Raw genomic sequence first — 16,127 nt, 5'->3', positions numbered from 1 at the left:
TGTCTGCTCTTGTTTGGTCTAGTTCGGGGTTTTTTATGTTGTTGTTTGGGGTTTTTTTTACTCAATAGAATGAATTCTTTAGGTATTCAGGCAGTTTTCATACTTCTAGTTGCTTTTTAGGAGGAGTATAAGAGAGAATTTCCTTTACATCTTAAAGGTTATACTGGTTCAGGTCAGCCTTTGTTATTAACTCCAGCCTGGGATCATCAGAAGCGTGTGTTGTTCCAAGGCTGGTTGTAATTGTGACACAGATCAAAATCTCTGCCAGGCTATCCTTTCCCTTTTCTAAAAGCAGATTAGCAGGCTGGCATCTGTTTTCTTCAGGGAGGATGGCACAGTTGCCCACACTGCTGACTCACAGTGGTATAGCTGACCTTTCTGCGAGGCGTGGGATGATGAAGGGAAGGTGCATATGTGCTTGCCAGTCATTCCCTGTCCCTCGTGTTAGCAGATAGGGATGGTCGCTTCTTGCTACTCTTTTCAGTGTGAAGTGGGGCTGAGCAGTGCTTTGAGTCTCACAGTGAAGCTCTTACAGTCTGCTAGACCCTTTCCCCTTGAGCTCTGCGTGTCTTCTCTCCTGCAGTTGGCAGGTGGAGAAGCCTACACAAAGACAGCTCTCTCATTGTCAGAGGAGGTTTTGGAAAGGTTAGGCACTGCGCATGCAGCAAGTTATTTAAAGTTCTGGCATCAGGCTCCCTCAAGTCTTAAGTGGCTGCATAGGAAATTATAGCTGACCTGCATAGGAAATGAGGTGTACTTTCAACTTGAAAGTCATAAAGATTACTTTATCTAGACCAGATGCAATCTTACCTACTATACAGGCCACTGAACTTTGTCTCAGAGATCTATTCTACCTCTTTCAGTTACGTCAGGTTGGAAAGAAAGAATTCCTGCTGAAAACGTGAAAAAGCCATGTACCAGCCCTTAAGAAACCAGTGTGTTATACTAGATTTCTGTGAGCTTTTCCCCCACTTGCTGTGTGGGTTGGATTCTTGCAAATAAAGATAATTCAGCCACTAGGTTAGCAAATAAAAGCCAGGAGCACCAGAACTAGGAAAGTTTGGGATTGAGGAACAGGTGACTGATAGGTGGTAAAAGACAAAAAGACATGGGTAGCTGCTGTAAAGTGGAAAGGTTATTAATCAAGGGGTTGTGAATAATCTTACAAGGCTCACATGATTATAGATATGAAAAATATACCTTATTAGCAAGGTATTTGATTTACTGAAGGGAGGGTTGAGAGTTGCCTTTCTCCTTAGAGAAGAAGTTTCATCACACACTTGTTTCTTTAGCTTAGCAAGAAGCAGTATGATTTGATCCAGCAAACAGAAGCCAAAACTAGATAAGAGAACTAGAGATAAGGACTAGAACTAGAGATAAGATACAGCTCTTAACAGTAGTGGTAAATAAACAAGTGGACTTGTCCAGCAATCTTTACTAACTGAAGGCTTTAAATCAAAATAGATACTTGTCTTAAAGGTATGCTGTCAGTTAAATGTAAGTTAAAGACAACCTTTTGCTGTGCAAACACTTGGCTGACTTTTATGGTCCTGTAGCTTTCAAACTGGAGAGTTCTCTCAGCCAGTGCACACAGATGTTGGTGAAGCTGCACATTTTATAGGTAAAGACGTTTGGCCAAGCTACTGCAAACCACAGTAAGCTGTGATACTGGGAGGTACTCCATGTGGGAATTAGCTGGGCATTCAGATCAGTGGGAAGGCATTTTCAGGGCAAAAATACCCTTGTTTGGTTAAGGGAAATAGTTTGTTCATGAGTAGGGGAGAGGCACTCTCCCTCCTCCTGCCCAACTATGGATCACCGTTCATAGATCTCCACAGGCAGTCATATGTATCAAGAAACCTTTTTTCTGTTCTGTGATGCTTGGAGATCTGGCTTTCCTCAACAAATGGAAACCAGAAGAAACCTCTGAGAAGGGACATGTCACGTGGATGGAAAACATAATCAGTGAGATTTTGCACAGTGTTAGCTTACTGCCTGATAGGCAGGTTGATGGCAGAGTTTTCATGGAGTTAATTATTCATCACTGAGTAGAAGTTATCTAATATGTATATATATATATCTATGTATACTATCTTAAATATACTATCTGTATCTCATGTATCTATATGTACTTCTTTTCATCTCTGATCTGCACAGAATATCCCCAGAGATAAAGAGACAATATGTTTTAGAGAGAGGAAGGTGCCTCCTGCCCTTGGCAGGTTTTGCTGCCGTGACCCGTTTGAAATAGGCTGGCTGCCTTTCAGGATTGGGCCCACTGGGAAGCTGACAGTCACAGTTAAAGCAGGCTCCATTGTCTGAACAAACTGGCTCATTTTCTTCTGATCAAAAGTACTTAGTGAGAGGTGCAGCTTGGATTCTTTAAAGCATCTCATTATAGATTATATTTAGAAGTGGGAAGAATATATTATTAATTATGAGGATGCTCTAAAGCAGAAAAGCTGTTTAATCCTGCCCTTGATGAACAGAAAAGTTACTGTGAAGGAAGGTTATGCAATTAACAGTATATTCATTAGGAGTTCATCAGCTATCAAACTATGCTTATCTTCTGGATAGTACTGGAATATCTGACAATTTCGTAGTTATTGCTTAAATGATAAGAGCGAGAGACAGAAACTGCTACAGGAAGATTTATATAATACGGTTTTCATATCTGTTATCTGCCAGTTCACATATATATATATATACACACACACTTTTACATCTCAGTTTAAGTACTCTCCTGTTGCCTTGGTAGATGTGGGGTTCGCTGGGGAGACCTGGAGATTGAAGTCGGCCCCACATATTTACTGGCTTACGTAGTTGCTAAATGGCCACAGTGTATAGCCACTTACTGTGAGGATCATTACGGGGGTTCTCATATCCTTTGTTCCCACAATGCCCCTTTTACCAAGGTAGCTGACCCGTGGGTTCATCCCAGTATCATTCTGCATATTTGCTTTGATCTGTTTAGTAGTCTCAACTCCAGTCTGGGTATTGGCCCTGTAAAACAGAGCCACCTTTGCAGAGGTGTTTCTCTAACTTCAGTGATTTTTGTAATGACTTTCAGTACTTACAAAACATGATAATTGTTCTGTCTTCAAGTTCAGACTGACATCTGGTAACTGATTTTTGTTATCTGTGTGATATATTCTGGTGAGCTGTTTTTTAAACTGTGCTTAAACCCTGATTTTGATTTAAGCATTAATTTGCTTCAGAAGAAGTTGAAAAGTCAAGAGCTTAAATGTGCCAGAATGCGTATGAAATAAGCTGCCTTCTGGAATTTGTTTCCGGATTTGCTGTAATAAGAATGGAGCACTCTGGTATGCATATTGTGGGGAATTCTAGAAGTTAATGTATGGGAAGATACATAGATAAATTGGTCCTGATGCTGTGTTCAGCAGCTCATACAAGAGTTTGACGAGTGACCAAGATGACTGTGGCTGGTAGGCTTGTACTGAGCAAGATTACTGTTAGTGAAAAGAATGAATTCTTTTGAGAAACTAATTTTTTAACAGTGCCACAGATTTGAAGTGTCTTGAAAACTCTCCGTCATTTCTATCTGTAAACCAAAAACAGTCAAAGAACGTTTGAGTCAACAGAAAGTAAATGTGTCTTCTGTCTAAAAGTATCTGTGCAGAAATTGTTCCAAGATGCTTTCAAACTGCTGAGTTACGAAGCACAGGGGGAGGTATGATTGATTTATTGTGTGCTGCAATCTGGAGCATTTTATCACTGAATCTATAGTGAAGAAAGTTGATGTTAATAAAGCTGCAATGTATTTAGACCAGAAGCCTAGAAATAAAGAAAGAAGCATTAGTACAGATTGAGAGAATATAGTTATTACCTGTGCTTCTGTGCAAAACAGTTCTTTCCGCAGCCTCTGCTAAGCCAGGCCATGAGGGAAAGGCTTTGTAAGTCAAGGCTTGAGAGTGGGGTCTGGTGCGCCCATGGGATGCGCAGGTAATGGGAAATACTCTGTACTACTTAGACACACAGCTGACATGGCCAGGCTGATACCTGACTAGATGACAAAAGGCTTGCATTAAGTCACACTTCAGTGAAGGAAGGTGAAGGCAGTTGTTCCCCAGCTGTGCACCTTTGCCCAGCAAGGCCATCCTGGGCCCTGAGAGCTGTATTCAGCAGCTAAATGCATCAATTTGTCAGCTGTGTGGCTGTGTGAGAAAGTTTGAAAGTTGTTCAAAAATCTATTTGCCCACAAGGCTTCAGAATCACTGATCTAGGGCGGGGAACAAGTTTTCCTTTCAAAAATTGCATTTCTCAGGGTTAATTGGCTGACTTCTATTCATGCCTAGCTTGTGCCGCCTTAACCTCATGACTCTCATTTCTTCCTTGACACTCTTCTTTCTTCCCATAGCATGTCTGTGTTTGAACTTCGCTGATTCCCAGCCACATTGCTACCAGTCTGTGCTGGGTCAGCTGTTACCTTTGAGTGTTTTATTTCTCCTAAGGCTTGCCTGAATCAGAGTTGCCTTGAAAGCATCATGCATCACTAATCATGGGGGAATAAAGTGGATCATGATAAGATTTTAAAGGCTGTCTGTAGCCAGACTTAGTTTTTCTCAGTAGGCAGAGATATAAGCAGAAGTAGAGGATCTATGTTGAGGAACACAGCTCTGCTCCCAACCATACCAAAGATTGGAGTTCAGTTTGATGTCTGGGCTATAGGAAAGGCAAATTTCTCCCCCCCCAACCTCACCCATTATTATTAATGCAAAAAGGAGGGGAGACTGACCTGCATTACAAGTGGCAACGTATACACAGACTGACAGGGTAATTACTGATGTAGACAATGGTGGGGTGGCAGGTTTGACAGGACAATGTACATCGTCGCTTCCAAACTAGCTCTAAAAACAATGGAGTTTAAAAGAAGATGTTATGTTCAGGATAGGGAAAAAGGGGAATATTTTAACTGCCCTTAAATAAAGCCATGTCATTGTTGGATTGTTTTAGTCTTTGCTTTTGATTGAGCGTGAAAAATGCCTCTCACAGAAGGGAACATTTAATAGCTTTGCTCTTAGAAAACCCTCTGAAGAAAACGAGTCCTGGGTTTTGTTAACAGAGCTGTGCATTTGCTAGCTAACAAAGTCAACTGGTCAGTTTATTAAATTATTAATCAGTTTGAGATCAGTTTGCTGCTTTAGGTACACCAAGAGCAAGTGGTTCTGCAGCTTCTCATTTCTTACTTTGATGTCTAAGTTTTCCCCTGTGTTTATTACTAAGATCTTCTCTCCTCATGTAAAAAGCATGACCAGCTGCTCCCTGAGATCAGAGATGCTCATCAGTGACCAGAAAATAAAAATTTTAATACTGCAAAATGATCTGAGGAACTCTAATATTGAAACTCAGGTTTTCAGTAGCCGGAATAATGTCTTAGTGTCACAACTTCTCGTGAAGACATGTTCTGCCCTGGTTTCGAGAAGAGCAAGAAGGTTTGGTTGTTTCACAAGAAGGGACTATGTTAGGGTTTCAGTGGACGGGGAGCGGGGGGGAAGCATCCAGCCACTCTGACTCCGTGCCTATTTATCCTGCTTGGCTACATGATGGGCTTCGGTGACATATGTAACACCAGCCTGTTTAAGTCTCTGACATTGCACTTTTTTACCCATAAATATCACCAGAGGCTACTTTTGCGCTGATTTAAATGAATTCCTCGAACTCTTCCTGTAAGCAGATATAAGTTAAGGTTTCATCCCTCTCGAGTTTAAAAGGGCTTGTCTGCCTTATGACTGCTGCTGCTGCTAAAAGTGCAAAACTAAATCTTCTGTATAGCTGTTCTCCTCTTAATAATCACTGTAGCAGTAATATCTTTTTGTGACTGAATATAAGGAAGTAAATGGCACAATTGGCAATGATATATTTTGATTGCTGTCCATATTTAATGTTGGCCTTCAAGAAACTGGCTGGGATGGAGTAGTAGCTGGGCCCATTTTGGCAAATTCTCAACAGGATCTGTGATTTAATTCCTGATTCAGTTGAAATCAGCAGCAAATTTCTTGGGCCAGGATTTTTCCATGAATGCTTGAATATTTCTCCATTTTTAAGTCCAAGGAAAATCATGGATTTGTCTCATCCATAGAGAAGAGACACAAAGGGCCAAAGTTGGTAGAAGTAGAGGGGAAGGTTGGCAGATAGCCTCAGACTTCAGTTTTTTGAAATCCCCTTTTTGTTCCTCTAAACAGTGAGGGCTGTGCTTCATAGTGACTGAGCTAGGCACTAGCCTGTCATTATAGGGCAGTATTAATTTATTCCCTGGATTAATCTGAGTAAATGTTTCTAGCGACCATATGGCTGTGGTGTCAGGAAGGGTGTAAAAATAGCATTTAGAGGTGGCACGTGGTTCATGGTATCTCACATGGCTAAAGGATTCCTGCATCTCTGACCAAATTAATGCTTAGAGACATTTAACTAACATTAAAGAGGTATCTGGCTAAGGCCAGGCTGGACAGGGCTTTGAGCCACCTGATCTAGTGGAAGGTGTCCCTGACCATGGCAGGGGTTGGAACTAGATGAGCTTTAAGGTCCCTTCCAACTCAAACCATCCTGTGATTCTATAATCTAAGTACTATTGATCATGAGAAGCTGGAAGAGCTAAGTGGAGTACAAAAGCTAAGACAGTCCAAGGACTGATGTTGAGGAATTGCTAACCCTCTGTGTGGAGATACTAGGTGTCCCATGGGAAGGGAACTTTTGTTGTTAGGGCATAAGAGCTGCTGAGGGAATGAGCCTTTACAATATTTTCTGTAATTCTCCTATGTGTAATGGCAGATAATGAAATGTGGTTGGATTGGGAGCAGAAAACCTTTATTGTATCATGTAGATCTTAAAAACCTGTCATGATCTCTTAGAAATTGCTCTCTCTGTGCTCAGACGGACTTGACAGCAGGGGAATGTCGCTGTGTGTTGTACAGGCACCACTATAAAAGTGTCATTTTGCAAGTGCTAGATAGTTTAAAAAAAAAAAAGGAATTTATTTAGGCTCAACAACCTGTATCCTGACTGATGTTAAACATCTGATCTTAATTTGTAAATTCTGAAAGTTTAGAAAGTATGACCATGAGGATAGGTTAAAAGAAAATCGAAGTTTCCTGATTCCTACTGAATGTATCACAAGTTTCCTACAGTTTGAGGTCAACGAAGATTATGAAATCAGCCAGTTTAACCTGTTTTCTATAGGCCATTAACATTTATGTGGATTTACCTGGAATGTGGCAAGTGACTCAAGTTAAAGGACTTCAGTTGTTAGCAGCAAGGCCTCTTATATCGGATAGAGAACAGAAGTGCCATCAAGACAATATCTTGCAAAGCTATGAAATTAATTAGGGGAGACATGGTCAGATGATAGCAGCAAGTGAGCATTTGCTATGTTCACAGAAAGACAAAGTCAGCTGAAGTCCTGCTAGTCTGAGAGAAGGAAATGCTTTTCTTATCCAAGTCTGATGGTAGTTTTGATTTTTAAAGTGGTTAAGACATAGCAATCAGGAATCTAAGATGATGTGCTAGAAGCCTACTATAGAAATATCTTACCTCTTTACACTGTGCTCAAATACAGTTTATATTAAGTATTAAAACTACCAGTAGTGCCCTTGAGAATCATTTTCTTCTTTGAGGTTGTTTATAGTGTCTTTGAAACATGCTTTTCTTGTAAGAGCTCCCGCATTTTTATTCTGACAGTGAGACTGTATTTCAGTAATTAGGATTAATCCTGGGATTTTGAATTCCTGATTATTTCACTCTGATCTCAGAGATGATAGTCACCAGTGTGATAATCTGCACAAAACCAAGGTACGTGCTATCTATTCCAGACATGCTGAACACTTTGTACACTAATCCTATTTTCTCCCTCCCTCCAGTTTTTAGGTAGAGGAGTTGGAGACTCATCGAAGACTCCTAACCCATGCTCTTGTAAAGAGGCCTTTCTTACAAGCACACAAGAATGTGTTTAATAAGGGCTGTGCTATGCAGTGCAATGGAGTTAAAGCTGCATAAATCCTTTTCCATTCCCCTGGGAACTCATGAACATAAGTCACCCTCAAACAAATCCCACCACAGAATCTAACTTTTTATCGGGTGTATCAACTGTTACTATTCTTTATGATACAATTTCTTGAACTTTATAGCATAGTTTCTTACTAGCCTTTCTTAATCTGTCTTTTCAGTCGTTTACAGTAATTTGTTCAAAGTTTAAAGGTAATGGCCATAAGTTAATTACCTTTTTGTGCAGAAAGAATAGATTTTCACTATTTCTCTGCCTTTGCATGCTCCCACAAAGGTTATTGCACATAAGTGTGTACTTACATATTCTAAAACATAGTCAGGTAGCACCAGTCCACGCTCCCAGATTCCTGGGAAATCAGTGTTGTCAGCATGCCCCAATTTTGACCTGACCCATCCTGTGCTAGCAGATGGATGGGTTGGCTTCCTCTGTCAACAAAGGCTTCAATTGTGGTGGTGGCGGTTTGGTCTCATTCCAAGTGTCTCTTAATTCAATTAACCCACTATTCATGACATTGGTTTTGGCCTGGGCTGGGTTGCCTTTATTTTCTCAGTGATCTCACGTGTGTGCTTAATACAGCTGTGGTGAGCAAACCAAATACTGGTACTGGATGCAGTTGCGCTGGCTTTAGTAGAAGTTACAAGTTCACATAAAGCTTGCTATCCCAGCAGGCTGATGCTCGTAGTGTGTTGCTTTACATGACAGAAGGGGAAGTTCACTGCAAAATCCTGACCTTTATGGGAACAATTATTTGATTAGCATTCCCCATAATACGTTCTGTCTTTGTGTATTGCTAATACACAGATCCAAATGCAGGTACCCAGCGAAGCTGTGGGTTCAGGGGAGTTCCTCTGTAGTCACAGTGTGCATGACTACAAATGCCAATGAAATTCCTGAGATGCATCCACCATGGATGTTGCTGTCCCCACACAAACATTTCTCATTGTAAATGAGACTCTTGTTTGGCGTAGTTTGGTTTGGGCTTGGCTTGGCGTAAAGAGGACATAAAGGAGATTAACTCAATACAACAAATATGATTATATAACACTTTAGCAGAAAATCTGATGCGTCTTGCAGGGTTAAATGAAGTAAACTAAGGCAACAGCAACCTGTCCTGAACTACAGAGTGGACTACTGGATGAATAGGGTAGAAGCCAGTGTGCCTAGCACCCATGCTGAGGTGGGACAAGAGGTGAGGGAAAGAAAATACCAGTTGCAGACACACCTTCAGCTATGATAGTAATTAAAGTCACAAGATGGATTTTGATATGTGTTTCTTATGTACCCTAAATACTTCAGTGGGAAAGTATAAATAGTAAGTGTAGACTGGGATATACATGCATGCATACGTATGTACATATGCACACATGTATATACATATATAAAAAGACTGTACATGCGAACTTGTGACTGAGATGCTTTTCTGAATCTCAAATCTCCACAAACTGGAAATTACGAGTTCTGAATTTCCTTAAGCAATCTCTACCTGTCACCTCCCTTCCTCTCTTCTGAACAGTTGCTCCTTTAACAACTGTGCTTGGTTTGGCTGGAAACACAGAGGTACTAGTCCTGTCCATGGGTGGGTATGGACATTTGTTTTGTTCTTGGTACATCTCTGAGATAGGACTGCCAGCTATGACAAAAGAAGATGTAAGGGCAATATTTGAGGAGGGGGCTACCTTAATAAAACCACTCCTTTAAGAAAAAAGACTACTGCTAATGGAAAGTAGGAGGTAGGAATTTTAAGTTCCATAATAAAACTAGTAGTGGAAGTTTTGCAGGAGCAATTTATTGGCATGTCAGTTATTAATAAATACCATTTTAGTGTGGTATTTTCTCTGCAGAATGAAGTTTTGGGTTGGGATTTTTCTTCTGAAGAACCTGGGAAAAACACAGAGGACAGTCTGGGCAGGATGGGGAGTTATTTCAGCAGAGATAGAGAAACTTTTCAGACCTGTAAGATTTCCACAAAGGGCATTCTTTTCAGTCTGCTGATGAAAAGTCCTGAGGGTTTCCCACCAGTAGAAGCTGCTTAATTACATTTTGTGTATGCTCTTAGAGTACCTGTTTGGTGAGAACCTGACAAATGGTCTTCTGAAAGTAAATCAATTCTGTTTTCTTGGGCTTTCTTGAATATACATGATGTCCGGAGCCTGAAAAGCACAGCAGTGGCACAAGAGGAAGCAAACAGTGGGGCGCCAGTTAGGCTCTGTGGTTCTCTGAAAGACTTTGTAGACTCCTATAAAGAAAAAGAAGAATGTGCCATTGGCGGTAGTGAGTAAATGGAACCTTCTTGTCTTCTTTGCTCTTGTCTTCTTATAAATAAACCATTGTTGTCCATCCTTGGCATTTGCAGTTCATTGTGATAAATTGGTCTTGATGTGTCTGACATTTCAACCAAGTTGTTTAATAGTGCTTTTCTGAAAAGGCAGATCTTGCTATAACTCGCATTGGTGCAGAATATATCGTGGGTAAGAGCACTCACTGTCTCGTACAGTGCTAACTCTTTCCTTTCTGGGTGGATGAAGAGGAAAGTAGGAAGTAAACATTTTGGTCACGTAAGCCTAAAAGGCCAGGGTATGTGTGTAAGCAGTGTGCAGAAACACAAATGTCAGGTCTGGACTGCAGTTGATAAAAGCCTGTTTCATAGTGCAAACAACAGCATAGAGTCCACTTGCACTGCTGTAGAATCTTGGGGCAGGGAGGAAAAAGCCCAACTTGCTGAAATAATGCAGAAGCATTTTCATCAAAATTTTGCTTTGAGTTTTATGCTAGATCCCCTATCTGTTACCTGCCAATGCTTACAAGTTGTTGGCTTCCATGCAACAATTGCTTGGATGCAGAAACCACTGGAACGCAGAGATTTCATGAACTGTGACCAACAGCAGCTTGTGTTGCTGCATCCCTGCAAGTTCAAGCTTTGATTTATATTTTTTAAATGTCTGCAATTACTCTGTCAGGGAAATGATTAACACAAAAATTGCTTTCCATAAATAGGAGTCTTCTGTCCATACCTTTCCAAACCTTTCAGCTTCCAAAAGCTATTAAGCATCTGCCCACAGCAGCCAAGCAAAAGGAATGCCTGTACTTAAACTGTGACCAGTAAATAACTGGTTTGCTGGTTAATGATCCCCCTGTGTTATGGTGCTATATTATAACTTTATTTTACCACCTTCAAAATAAGGTGTGTGGAAAGTGTTCTTACCTGTCTCGACCCATTTAGTTCTCCATGGAGATTTACTATGAGGATGAAACAGCTGGTCCTACTGCCAAGTAGGCAGTAGGAAAATTTCCTTTTCCATCACCATAGCCTGAGCAAGAAGAACTAGAACAATTTTTTGGGATGTGGACCAATAACCTGATTAACAAATGACTCCATTACTATTTTTGGTCTCCCAGTTTTCCCAGTATGCCAGTCCAATAGAAACCTTGTTCTTGAATGTGCTGCACAAATGCAGTCAGCAGACAAACTTAAGAAGTGCAAAAGCATGTAAATCCATTTGGAGTAGTAAATCTAGCAAGGAAAGTTATTTTTATCTTGTGTATTCCAAGTATGTGTTTACTTATGGTAAAAACTTGGTCTGGGTCATGGGGTGGCCTAGAAGCAAACCTCGTCACAGGGCTCCACACTGAATTGGTTCGGGAGGGGAAGAAAGGGGCTCAGTAGAGTGCTCTGTCTCATGCAGCCATGTGCAGGGTCCGGGGAGCTGTAACTTCCTTGCCCCAGTAGCAGACTCGACCTGCCCAGCCCTCTGAGGCAGCTTCTCAGCAGCTGGGTTTGGTTTTGAGGACATTTGGGAAGGGGCAGCTGGAGCTGGGAATCTTGGAGCTGAGAGGCTTTAGAAGCCTTGATGGAGGAATGCAAAGCCCACATAGCTGCTGGAGACCCCAGTCTCGCCACAGTGTTTGTGGCAAAAAGCCCTATTTTGACCGAAGACTGCTGGCATGCCCTCAGGAACCAAGGAAGCCCTGCTGTTGGGGTTGGAGCCCCTCCCCACTGGGAGGCATTGTGCCTCCCTGGCCTCCTCAGGCCTCTTGTGCTGCCTTGTACACACAGCCTGTGGCCATCCCTTTCCCAGAAGTTGCCATTTTCTCCTCAGAATGGCCACCTTTCTCCTCAGAGGGGCCGATGGCTGTGAGGTGAGGCTCCAAGCGCCTTCCCTCCCTGGCCCCTGCAGGCTCATCCTGCCCAAGTGTGGTCTGTCATCCTTGTGAGGCTTTGTACAGAGGTTTAAAAACCAAAGCAATTAAAAAACCTCCAGGCTCACACCTATGCTTGTGAGGGCTGGGTGAGGCTGGCAGAAGCGGTTTTTGGGGTGCGAGCCGTCTATGCTGAGGAGCTGTGGGGCTTCTAGGCCAAATGGACTGTTTTACCTCCATTTTGTTTCTCGTTTGAGGGGGCTGCTGGTTGCTGCCACAGAATGTTTTTCCTTCTGTACCCAGGAATTACTTGGGTATGTTTGAGGATGCTACACCCAGCATACAGCTCTGGGGATGGTGTCCGGAGCAGTGAGACATGCCAGCTCCCTCAAGGCTGAGGGTGAGCACCTTGTTTCACACCATTTTGCGCAGTTGGCAAGTGACCTGATTTTCAGACGTGCTGTGGGACTTCTGTGGAAGGACATGAGTGCTCAGAGCCGCCGAGAGTCCTTGCAGTTATAAACCTGCAGCTTAGAGGGACCAGGGCTGAGGGAAACACGCAGGACATGGCTCCCAGCCTGTGGCTGGGCACCGATGTGAGATGGCAGATGTGTTGATACTGGTGGGTGGTGGTGTGGAGCCTTTCCACTGTTAAGTGATTTTTATTACTAACCTGCTGGTACAAAACTCAAAAAGCCTAAGTAAGGATCCCTTCCCCCCCCCCCCCCCCCCCCCCGCTCTGTCATGCAACATTCATAAATGTTGTTTAGGTATGCAGTGAGCAAATTTCAACAAAAATGCTGTCTTGCCTCAGGGTTCTAAAACTTCATTACATCTGTTATTAACTGTCTGTGGCAGGACCTAGATTTTCTTGATATATTGCTTGCCTGTAGCTTCTAGAAACTGCTTCTTATAGCACTTCAAGGTGCTAAGACAGAGAAATCCTGGGATTGAATGTCACTGCCTTCTAAGTGGCTGATTGATGCTTTGGGGCTGTAAGATGCCCCTCTACAGCCTTCTTGTGCAGGTGGAAATGTGGAGGTATAATTCTCATTCTCTTTTGCTGAGCACATGGAAAACTGATTGACTTTGCATAAACACCTTTACCCGTGCAGAGTAATGGGAAAGTTTTATTTCAGAAGTTAGGTTCTTCCCTTTTCAGTAGACCTGCAGTTATATATATATATATATCTCTATCTCGATATCATCGTTAATACCAATGGAAGAACTATTTGAAGACATGTAATTTTTTTAAAGAGAGAAATTGGTCTGTTTAATAAGCAAATCCTGCCAAACTGGATGATGATTCCAGCATACTAAATAATTGTTGAAACTGTGGAACATTATGCATTCAAGCAGCCTTGTCACAATAAATGTAGATCTGTTGCTCTTTACACTAGTATGAAAAAAAAAACCCTAGGAATTTTGGCAATGCAGAATAAGAGAACAAGCTTCACAGCTTACTTGGTTCCAGATAAATTTGTCAGGTTTTTTTTTCATAGTTGTATTCTTGCATGTACTAGCATTATTGCTTCTGCATGTCTTCCTGTGTCTCCATGCCTTAGATCACAGTTGCTTTTAATTTAGGCAGTTGTTTAACATGTGTGAGTTCATGCTTGTGCTTGCCACATTTTCCCAAGGTTTACTGACCATAATCTGCCTAGATCATTACATTCAGTAATTGCCTTGCAATACCAAACATAGAAGTAAACCCTTATGCTAAAACTAGGCAATTAATTTTTCCTGATTTAATTTGAGGTAGTATTTTCGGAGTAGTTTGTCCAGTACTACTGCTGCTGCGTGCTAGTGTTCTAATATCAAAAACTATTGAGGGTTTGAGGCAGTCACAGACAGGCAGTGCCCTAGGTTCTTAGTTGAAATCCCTGTTGATCCACTGAAGCAACTCTGTGGTATTTGTTTTATTTTCATGTTCCTGTACAGTTACATTCTGAAAGGGATTGCCTGGGTGAGGCACAGGCTGGAAGGACAGGAAGGTCCTTGTTTCTGGGGAAGCCTGTGCAGGGAAACCTGATTCAAGAAGTAGCCGCATGTTGCAGAGAGAAAAGCGGCAGCACAAAGCTGGGCACTTCTAGCCCGTGCATGGCCTAAGATAACAAGAAGAAGGTGGGAAAAGGCCACCAGGCTCCAGGAATGTTTAAAGAGCCACGGGGCCTGTCCACTTTTTGTTGCAGCTCAGGGTCCCTGGGATGGCCAGAAGTAAGACTCTGCCTGCAAGGAAATGCTACGTAGAAGTTGCATATGAACCTGACTTCTGTTCTTCTCCCCTAATTTCTTTGAGTTTAAAATTAAGTTTCTGGGATTTTGTTGAAATAAAGAGTGGTGCGCGTCCCCTCCCTTCCCCCATAAAGGTATTCTGTTCTCTTTTGGGGAACACATACAGGACATGTAAGCAGCCATACCTCAAAATCAGTGTCAACTTGACATTTCATTACACTATGTCTCAGGATTGAGCCATACAAAATAAAAGTAAGTTTAAAAGGGTAAACAATGTTAGCAATGTCTAGAATTATGTTTTATTGGTTTTTTCCTATATTTTATTCTTCCAGCCAAGCAAGTATGTCCATCTGAAAAAATCAGCTGTGGAGACTTAAGCAACAAATGTATCCCATCGTCCTGGAGATGTGATGGACAGAAGGATTGTGAAAGCGGTATTGATGAGGCTGGTTGCACTCCTGGTGAGTTAGAGTAATACTTTAATATGTATGTGACATCTCCCTTTCCAACTATGAAAGTCCTAGAGTGACTATTACAAATTGCATGTAAAGGGATGACTTTTCCTGCCAACAAATTCGTTCACTCTGCATTTGCAGTGCAAGTAGTGAATTTGAGAAAAAGAAAGGAAAGAGGGATGCTCCAGTTGGAGCTGGCTGGAGAATATAAAGTGAGCTCTGTGGAGAATTAAGTATTCTTTTGCTCCTGTGGCAGAATATAGTTAGTCACTTTGGAACATGATTGTCAGGGTTAATACCCAGATGATGTGGTAAGGACTTAAATAACAATGTTCAAACCTTCCTCTGTGGTAGCTCAGCAGCTTATGGCCGTGTCCTTCCTCCTGCAGAGTGTAGCTCTATAGACCTAATGCTAGCTTCTGCTGGGATATAATAGATAGGCCTGGACGTTTCTTTATTAATAGCTTGTTGGTTTCACTGAACAGAAAGAGAATGATATACTATTTACTGTAACTGTTTTACATTCAGTCCCTAAATGGCCGTTGCCTTTTATTAGGCCTTTCTCTGCTGAATGAAAGAGCTCTTTAAGAGTGTTTTTCCTCTGTGAAAACTCCTACACTGTGTAATCAAGCCATTTCTCAAACTGTCTTTTTGATAGACTAAACATGTTTAGTTCTTTATGCTTCTTGTTGTCAAATATTTTCTTTCAAATGAATGCTTGATTCATTTTTGTGGCTCCCTTCAGTATCCCAGCTGATTTTCCAATTTTATTTTTATACAGACTGCCAGAACTTAGGGAATATCAGCCTTACCAGCCTGTGCAGAAGTAAAATCGCCTTCTAATACTGTTCTTAAGTAACTCGGTTTGTTGTTACTAAATTCTTTGAGCGCAAACAATCCCAGGCTATTAAGCAACTCTCTCATGCTCTGTGCAGTTATTTGCTCATCCATCATCATTTCTGGTGTTGCACGTGATATCAGCAATGCTATTTTTACTTCCAGATTGCTGGTAAAAGGGTTGAATTATTACATGCAAGTACTCATTGATGTTTCTTCATTTGAAAACCGAATTTGGGGCTCTAATACCTTGCCAGTTCCTAATCCACATTATATGTTTTCATTGAAGCTGTGTAATGAAATATGTTCTATGTGAACATTCTGTGGTTCTGAGTAAAACACTGTGGATAAATTCATTTCTTTGCAGTCAGCTTTGGCAAACAAAAGCTTTTAGTGTCTGAGAAACCTGTTCCAGCGTTTAGCCACTCATTGTAAAAGTGTTT

The 16,127-nt window shown here is 41.6% G+C and overlaps 1 protein-coding gene across 3 annotated transcripts in view; it reads left to right on the top strand.

Annotated features, from left to right (window-relative positions):
- The window catches only part of LRP8 (LDL receptor related protein 8), a 190,963-nt gene that overhangs the window by 131,309 nt on the left and 43,527 nt on the right, over positions 1-16,127 (top strand). For all 3 annotated transcript variants that reach the window (XM_030493884.1, XM_030493886.1, XM_030493887.1), the window contains exon 4: positions 14,725-14,853. In XM_030493884.1, the coding sequence (XP_030349744.1) occupies positions 14,725-14,853 (129 nt within the window). The remainder of the gene's footprint in view (positions 1-14,724; positions 14,854-16,127) is intronic.

This window comes from Strigops habroptila, chromosome 8, assembly GCF_004027225.2.
Source record: "Strigops habroptila isolate Jane chromosome 8, bStrHab1.2.pri, whole genome shotgun sequence".
NCBI lineage: Eukaryota > Metazoa > Chordata > Aves > Psittaciformes > Psittacidae > Strigops > Strigops habroptila.
This window is presented reverse-complemented; position numbering and strand designations above follow the sequence as displayed.